Below are 9,237 nucleotides of genomic sequence, written 5' to 3'. Positions count from 1 at the left end.
CAGCAACTATATATATACATATATGCATATATGTATATATATATATATATGTGTGTGTGTGTGTGTGTGTGTGTGTATGTGAATGTACACAGTGTTTATTTATTTACTTACAGTAAATAAATTTACAGTGTTTACAAGAATTTCACAGTCACTCTTCTGCCTGTGTGGTGCTGTTATTTTATTTAGCGTATGATGATACAACTGCCGTGAGGCCCTTTTTACAGGGAAGTACGACACCATCTCAATCCTTCCTAATTTTATCCGGGCTCGGGACCAGCATAGGTGACCAATCAAATAGGTATTCCTGATGGTAATCCGTGTGTTCACGGGGCTGGTTTGTCTGTACTGGGGGACCAAAAACCCCTACCCCCGTATGAGACTGGCTAACTCACCTTTCGTCGAAAGAGACCAGATAAAGGTTCTTCACGCCATGAACGGGAATCGAACCCAGGTCTTTCTGACCAAAGGGCTTCGTCTATACCAGTGTTTCTCAACGTGGGGCAATTTGAATATTTTGGGGGATAATTAGAAAATGCACATGTACATATTTATATTATACTTTATCAGAACTTGACTGACTATTATGCTAGGGGGGGGGAATCAAAATCTTTGAGACGTTGAGGTGGGGCATGATCTAAAAAAGCTTAAGAAACACTGGTCTATACCAACTGAGCTACGGAGGATCTGTAGTGTTGTGCAGATTATGCACAATATCACTTATGAACTGCATTCCTAAAAGTATTCCTTCCCTGGAGGCCTGAGCAACTTGCATTTACTCGTACTCCCAGATAGTGCTATCGATTGGTTAACTGAACTGTCAATCTATATGCAGTTTTTCTAATTAATTACTTGTATTTTTACTCGTACATTAAATAAATAAATAAATGATCAACGATTAAAAAACAAGAAGACGGATTGCGTGTGGCCCAAACAGCCTTGAAAAGAAAAATGCTCCACATCAAAAAAAAAAAAAAAAGAAATAGAATAAGAAATAATAGAATTAGAGAAATGGTTGAAGTAGCTGATATTGTGAAGTACTGCAAATTATGAAATGTAGATGGGCTAGCCCAGTGGCGCACTCAGGATTTAATCTTGGAGGGGGCCAAGCACTCAAGATTTAATCTTGGGTGCGGGGAGGGCGAGCACTCAAGATTTAATCTTGGGGGTGCAAGTTGAGTAAACGATTTGAGAATACACACTACACATTGCATACGGCCTATGACTGAGCATCTGCAGTGATCGCCAATACACGATATCTGTAATCTCCTCTTGACCGGCTCGCGCAAACAAAGTAGCGACTGAGCACTACTTCGTTCGCCTTGCGTGCACAGCGGCTAGGATTCCCGAGCACTATAGGGTATTCCCACCTTATGTGACCGCAAATTCATAAGTAGCACAGAAATAGAAGACACGACACAACATAAATTAAAAAAAAAAAATGAATTTTAATTAGGAAAAGATTTTCGGAAATTTTTTCAGTGTTTTTTCCTTTTTCCCTGTTTTTTTAGGGGGAAGAACCCCTTGTCCCTCTCCCTGGGTGCGCCAATGAGCTAGCCATATTAGCAGATTAACAGACGAAAGACGAACAAAATTAAGCTCTGAGTAGACACCAAGAGAAAGAAAGAGGAGGGGGGGGGGGATCGTAAAAGAACAAAATGGAAGATGATTTACAAAAGGTTTGACTTGAGATGGTAGACATTGGCTAAGGCAAAAAGGATTAGTAAATTTAGGTATTTCCTATTCTCTACTTATTGGAGGTCAGAAGTGACTTCAAAAAGTTCTATCTTTGGTCTCTACAGCCAGGGTTCACGGATTATATTAAAAATAAATAAAAAGTACAAAAACTTATAAAAATTAATAAAAAAAAATAGAATTAAAATGTACTGTACGCTTATAACCTTTCATGAGTGGAAATCACATAAAAAAATCCAGCTGCGGTTAAGGCTAAAGAAGAAGAATCATACTGAATACGTATAATCGATCTCAGCATCTAAACATCCCCCCCCCCCCCATCTCTAAGAGGTATTGACCTCAAGAGAGTCAAGTTCCCCCTTAGAGATGGGGAACATTTTTTTTTTTTTTTTTTGCCAGAAAACTAATGTTAAAATGGCCCATTATTTTTCATGCGAATTTTAGAAATGTATATACGTTAAAGCTCACAGAGCTAGGCGTCATCGTTCAAGAGTATAAAATGGCGAATGACGTAAAGTCATCTTCCCTATCTATTATTATTATTATGTGACACCTCCAGAGAGTCCAAGACTCATCGAGGGAGAGTGTGCCAACAGAATCGAACGATCAACCCCTTCCAACTACTAACCGCGCTCAAACTTCCTTAACTTTTTGCGTGAGCCATTAGTAGCAGAGGCTCTACCAATCGACCAACCTTTGCTGGCAAATCTTGCACTTTTTTTTTTTCTTTTTTTACATTTCGTTTATTAAATATCAGTAAAGAGTAGAAAAATGGAGAAAAGCCAAGCTCGTATCACGGCAGTATTTTTTTATCGTTTTCAAAATTCAATTAAAAAAACTACTTTATTATTAATTAGGTATAACTTGCTAATTCGTATCAAGATGGGCAGTTATCGACAGTTTTTAATAAAAAATTGTAATAGTTGAGGCAAGAGTCCAGAAAGTTTTAAAATAATTAGTTTAAATATGCAGCATAGGATATGAGAGTGAAATGAGAAAAAAAATTAATTATTCAAGGATAATCACACATAAAAAGTTGGTCTTCTGCTTCTCAAAGAAAGAGCTAACTGAAATAAGGAATCAAGCAGTGCCAGGTATTTTTTTTCTATTTTTCTCGAAATATTGAAAAGGATTCCTTTTCAAAGTATCTTTTGATTATAATAATAATGATCTTTAAAAAGGAATTCAATTAGATGGGTCAGTTCCGCTCGCGCTTAAGTCGTTCACGCACTGTGAAAACAATATATTATTATGATAAGTACTGCTTGTAGTCAAAAACTGATTTATACAAACATGCAGTTTAAAAAAAAATGTTTATTTTTACGTCGTAATATTTATTAATATAATGATTTTGAAAAAACGATTTCTAATAAAAATTTAAAATTAATAGAACTGTCTTCAGTTTGAGGGATCGCATAATTAACATTTCACATTTAGAGGGAGGTGCGTAATTGAGCATTTTCCTCACAGGCGTCAAAATACCTAGTGAGGTGTGCTGATTTCGCGTAATGAGTAATTCTATCATGATGATCTATATAACTTTATCGTTTGGATTTATTAATTATCCATATCTAGCGAAAGAGATAGGTAGAGGAAGGTTCAATTTGATAATATCAGTATAACATTCTGATCGTTTGGATTTATTAACTATCCATATCCAGCGAGAGAGAGAGAGATTATAGGATTCGGTTTTACACAAGTGTGCAGCCACCATTCAGAAGTGAATAAGTCAGTTTTAATTTCTAATTGAATCATTGTAAGTTATTTTTATAATTAAAGTGATGTCATTTACAAGTTATTCTCTTGAGGAGAATCGCTTATCATTAGTCAATTTATTTTTGTAACTTTTTAGTTGAATATAATTCTATAAAAATGAAAAATGTAGGCACGGCTACTTTTGACAGGATTCATGTGGCTTTACTTTCTCCTCCCATTCAAGATGTTTGTTATCAATTTTATTCACTGAAAAACTTATCTTGCAGTTTTACCTCCAATAATATAGAATTTACGTGTACCTACCCAGAAACAACATGTGCTACAATGCTAGAATTTCGAGGTCGATAACTTCTCAAGGGCGCTTTCACTACGTTACATCTGCAGCCAGTACTGCTGCCATTCGCTAACGGCGCTAGTGTTGCATACGTCCATATGCCCACATAGAAACCGACGGCTTGGGCGCACTTACGTTTACCGTTAATCGCAGGACAGAGCATATTTGTTGATATTCAGAGCGACTGTTGACAAAAGGGAAAGTGAGTCCAATGATGCCTACGTTGCGAGAGAAGGTTGCCGAGTTTCTTCGGCAACTATCATCTGGACCCGAGAACAGATACGATAACAAATCTCCATGTACGTCTCCATCTTCCACCGGATCCTTTATTCACAAGTACCTGTCTGGGTGAGTGCAATATGATGAGTAATATCATATGTATTTACGGTTCGTAATTAACTATATATCGCGCTGCGATGTTAGTATGGGAGAACGTTGAACTGGTAACTTGTCATTGATATAGAATTATTGTTGGTGAAACATTCTCTCTACTTTACCAGGTATTTTTTTTTATCACTCTGTGCCGACTGTTTATTTTGTTTCTGTGTGTATTCGACATCAGTAGAGTGGGTGGGTACAAAAAAAAGTATACTGTCACATTTGTTTATTGTAATAAAATCGCTTTAACCTTATTATTTTTAATTTAGTGTTGCCTTGAATAATTATTTTGAACTCCAGTAGGGTGTGGGTGTATATATAATTTATTTAAAATAAGATATTTTCCTAAAGGGCACATCTCGAGATATTGCTATAATAAATTAGACATTCATTTCGTTAAGGGTATTCTTTGTTTGGAATCAATGGAATAAGTTTTCTTTTGTCTACTTATCGATAGATAACATGGAGATGTTTAAGTATACTTAAACATCTGCAAATCATGTTAACATTTTTCATTCGAAAAGAATAACACTTTGGAAATTAGTGTATATTAAAAAAAAAATTACATTCATAATCTACGCTTATAGCCAATGTGTAATATCATTTCATTTAAAAGATTTAAAAGAAAAATTGTTCGAAATGATTGTGATTGAAGCCATAAATATACAATTGGGAAATGAGGATTTCCCCCCCCCTCCCCACACACCACATTTTGAAAGAAGTGCTGCACAGTAAATCTTTACTTGTTGATCATGATACCTGTCCTTCAAATATCTTTTTGAAACTGTGCCTCGTATTCAGATAGACTGCAAATGTGGATTATTATTGTTATTTTATCACAAAAAAAAGCATTGTGATCCTATTTGAGAAATAAATGTTACATAATTTAAATTTTATATTCACAATTCAAAAAGGGTGTTTTAAAGTGAAAATTATTATTAAAGCACTTCTAAATTATTATGACATCCCTGCAGAGTCCGGGGAATAATTGTAGGACACTCTAAACTGCATAATCCACCTGTATTATTAATTTCTGTTAATTGCATGTGTTTCTCTAGTTTTTTTACATGTTTTTGTATGAGGAAAAACCAGAGTTTCTCAAGAGAGTGGGAAACAACAACAACAACAAAAAAACCTACTGCCTGTGTATGGGACCAGCAACTGGCCTTCAGTTGAACAACCATATAAAGATTCTTCACATCATGATGAGAAGGTTAACCCAGGTCTTTTCCATTCAAAGAATACCTGGCTCGTCGTTCTTCCAACTGCACAAAGGCTTCAGAATTAGTGAAAATATGTATAGATAAATCCAGAAATGTGACACAACTTCACTCATTCAGATTTATTATGATGATCATGATATTTGCTTTAGTAAGTTACCATTAGAAGAAAATATAAAACTACATTTTTTTATATTTAAAAAATATTGCTGAACTGAAGATGATTTCTGTAATCTAGATAAGCTGAATCATTGATATAAGAACTCTTGTGGTTTATAAGAGATGTGACACAGTGTATAGCTGCATGAGTTTTATTTTTTATTGTTCCACTAGTTTTGCCAGTACTAATTTTAATCAAAGAATCAATTGTAATGAGAGAGAAAGAATGAATGAATTCTATGTGTGTTACCTGATGTTTGACATTAAAGTATTTATAGTGAGATAATTTTAGTATCTTAGCTTATTTCTAAGTAGCTAGTAATAACACCAGCAAAAATAATTAAATAAAATTTGTTTGGGCACCTACTTTGTCATTTCTCTTATAAGCAGAATCATTGCCTTATTCTTTATTTTTTATTTTATGTGGAATTCCTACTTGATTTGCCAAACCACATCATTTTTTTAAACAGATAGCACTGAATTGCAATAATGACTCTTTGATACATTTGAATTTGGTAATCCTTTCAGGATGAAATCAGTCGGATGAAATTTTTTTTATCCCATTTACTTAATGTTTTATTTATTAAAACAGATAATTTATTTATTTTCCTGTTTTTCTACTCAAGTAGAGAGAGCGATTTCAGATGAAGAAATAACTACTAATTTATATCAAACATTTTTTTTCAGCAATTTTACAATACAACTTAATTTGCATCATAAAAAATGTAACATAATAACAAGTAACTAGATGTGAAATAATTTGAACAGGTTGCTTTAAAAAAAAGTGTGAGGAAGTGAAAGAGAGATAATTATTAATATAATAGCAGATAACTATGTTTATTATTTGTAAATCAAATAATAAACATATATCTTTCTGCTGCTATACTGTACTATATTTTGGTCCTGAAAATATATTTTGTTTGTATGTTATTATCAGATCTCTATCAAGTCATAAGGCTTGTTGAAGAAGATCCACTCTAGGTATAAGTTAAACATGCCAATAAATTATATTTGTGGTTTAATCCTTTCTCCAAGTGAAAGCAAACAATGTTTGCATGTGAAGTATCTTCATGACTGGGCTACTTGTATATAGACACTAATGACTTCACCTCAATTGCCTTAGTATCCCATAATGCAAAGCACACCCTTGAGATGTGTATAATGCAAGCATTATGGGAAGGGACACTGCCCAGACTTGTATCGACCTTTAAGCCTCTATATACAAGTAGTCCAGTTTCATGAAGATGCTTCACCACTTGAAGAAAGGATTAAACCAAGAATATAATTTCTTGGCATCTTTAATTTATAGTATAACCAAGTGGGAAAAAACTTTCAACATCTATCTCTAATCTCCAGAGTATTTTGATAATAAGGTGTGACACCTTTTGACCACTTGTATATGGATAATATGACTTTGGTATTACTCCAACCTTGGTATTTCTTCTGGGTCTGGCTCCCACTGATGATATTTCATCTCTGGTTTTGCTTGCTTCTTGCAGAGTAGAGAGGCTGCTTGGTAGTATGCCTTTGCCTGTCCCTGAATTTCCTGTTATGGAGTGATCAGTTTAGTAGGGATCCTTTTGGGTCACTCATTAAGTCTTAGAGTGATCTTGTAGATCACTCAGAGTTTTTGAAGAGGTATCACCACACTTTAGCATATCACAATAAAGGTTGAAATCAGTCTGGGTAGTGGCCTTTCTCATAATGCATTATACCATCTGAAAGGGTTTGTGTGCTTTGCATTATGGGATACTAAGACAGGTATCCCATAATATATGCAAGTAGCCTAGTCGTGAAGAGACTTAATGTGCAAACATTGTTTGCTTACACTTGGAGGATGGATTAAACCAAGAATATAATTTCTTGGAATTTTTAATTTATAGTATAACCAAGTGAAAAAAAAAAAAAAAATTCAACTTCCTATAGCTGTCATGTTGTGCTCTACCTTAAATTTTAGTTATTCTGATTTACCTTTTCTTTTTGATGGTGGATTAAGACAACTGAGTTTTTCACTAAGCTCTGTTCAGCTTGAGTCTCCACTTGCTTGCTATTTCTACTTAGGTCCTCATATTAGCATATTCATAAAGACATGTGGTGTTGTCTAGTTCTGATTCCACCATTGACTGCTCGTGGCTTGAAATTGTGGGGGTGCTGCAACTTTTGAAATATATATACACACTGTAAGTACAGTGTATACGTGTTTGGATAAAATATCAAAATTATGGTAAAAATTTAAAAAAAAAATTAAACATGAAAAAATATTTATGTTGGAGGTTTAATGGACTTTTTACAGCACTCACAAAGAATTAAAATAGAATTTAATACTTCCTATATTTCGTCCTAGTCACTAGGACATCTACGGGGATTACAAAGACAATTAATGTAACATGCACACAAAAACTTACAATACTAAGCCCAACCACGTGGGTGACAATAAAGTCCTATCTAGGTGGAGCGCCCTCTAAGGGCAGTTGTAGGTGGCCTGGAATGTAAGGTGGGACCTCTGGCGATGACTGTTTCCCAAATCTTCGGAAGCTTAATGCAACCGTATTTGTTAAGATTTGGTTGGTTTTTGAGAGCTGCTGCTGCTTCTAAGAAAAGTCTCTCTTTCTTGAATTTGCTGTGGTGGAGCATGGTGGTTTTTTTCCATGATACTCTGTGGGTGGTGTCCAAAACATGGTCAGCCAAGCCTGAATGGCCATAGTTGTGTTTAACGATGTACGACTTGTGTTCCTCTAGGCGGATGGATGCTGATCTGCCTGTCTGTCCAAAGTACGCAAGCTTACAGGAACAGACAGAACTTACAGGAACTTGTTCCTGTAAGCTTGCGTACTTTGGACAGACAGGCAGATCAGCATCCATCCGCCTAGAGGAACACAAGTCGTACATCGTTAAACACAACTATGGCCATTCAGGCTTGGCTGACCATGTTTTGGACACCACCCACAGAGTATCATGGAAAAAAACCACCATGCTCCACCACAGCAAATTCAAGAAAGAGAGACTTTTCTTAGAAGCAGCAGCAGCTCTCAAAAACCAACCAAATCTTAACAAATACGGTTGCATTAAGCTTCCGAAGATTTGGGAAACAGTCATCGCCAGAGGTCCCACCTTACATTCCAGGCCACCTACAACTGCCCTTAGAGGGCGCTCCACCTAGATAGGACTTTATTGTCACCCACGTGGTTGGGCTTAGTATTGTAAGTTTTTGTGTGCATGTTACATTAATTGTCTTTGTAATCCCCGTAGATGTCCTAGTGACTAGGACGAAATATAGGAAGTATTAAATTCTATTTTAATTCTTTGTGAGTGCTGTAAAAAGTCCATTAAACCTCCAACATAATGTCCTCACAGCACTTAAGCCTCTACACAAGAATGAAAAAATATTGTTTATTATCGATAAAATTATACATTTTAGTATAATTCAAAATTACTTAAAAATAAAATCCATTATCATAACTCCAATAATGTTCTCAAATAAAAACTATAACAAATGTTATGTCTCTAATTATGATGTCCAAATATTTAAAGAGACGGAGTAAACACGAGAAGCACTACAAACACTCTACTATTGGCGTAAACTGCATATAAACAACAGTGGAACTGCATGACGGACAGTGCCGCATTATGCTAATAGCTCACATCTCGCTGACGTGCACATGCTTGCATGCGTAGCAATATGACACTGTGGTAAACACAGTGCTGCTAGCGTCCTTCGCCCTCCTAAGTGCTACAAAA

General features: G+C 35.3%; 1 protein-coding gene across 1 annotated transcript in view; it reads left to right on the top strand.

The window, feature by feature from the left end:
* The first annotated feature begins 3,956 nt into the window (after positions 1-3,956).
* Positions 3,957-9,237, top strand: part of LOC150095153 (PP2C-like domain-containing protein CG9801) — a 151,653-nt gene continuing 146,372 nt past the window's right edge. The window contains exon 1 of the mRNA XM_090411210.1: positions 3,957-4,090. Within this exon, the coding sequence (XP_090267336.1) occupies positions 3,957-4,090 (134 nt within the window). The remainder of the gene's footprint in view (positions 4,091-9,237) is intronic.

The sequence above is a fragment of the Typopeltis vanoorti genome, chromosome 21 (genome assembly GCF_054136105.1).
Source record: "Typopeltis vanoorti isolate ZY-2024b chromosome 21, IOZ_Tvanoo_1.0, whole genome shotgun sequence".
Taxonomy (NCBI): domain Eukaryota; kingdom Metazoa; phylum Arthropoda; class Arachnida; order Uropygi; family Thelyphonidae; genus Typopeltis; species Typopeltis vanoorti.
The sequence above is the reverse complement of the archived record's forward strand: the minus strand, read 5'-3'. Positions and strand labels throughout refer to the sequence as shown.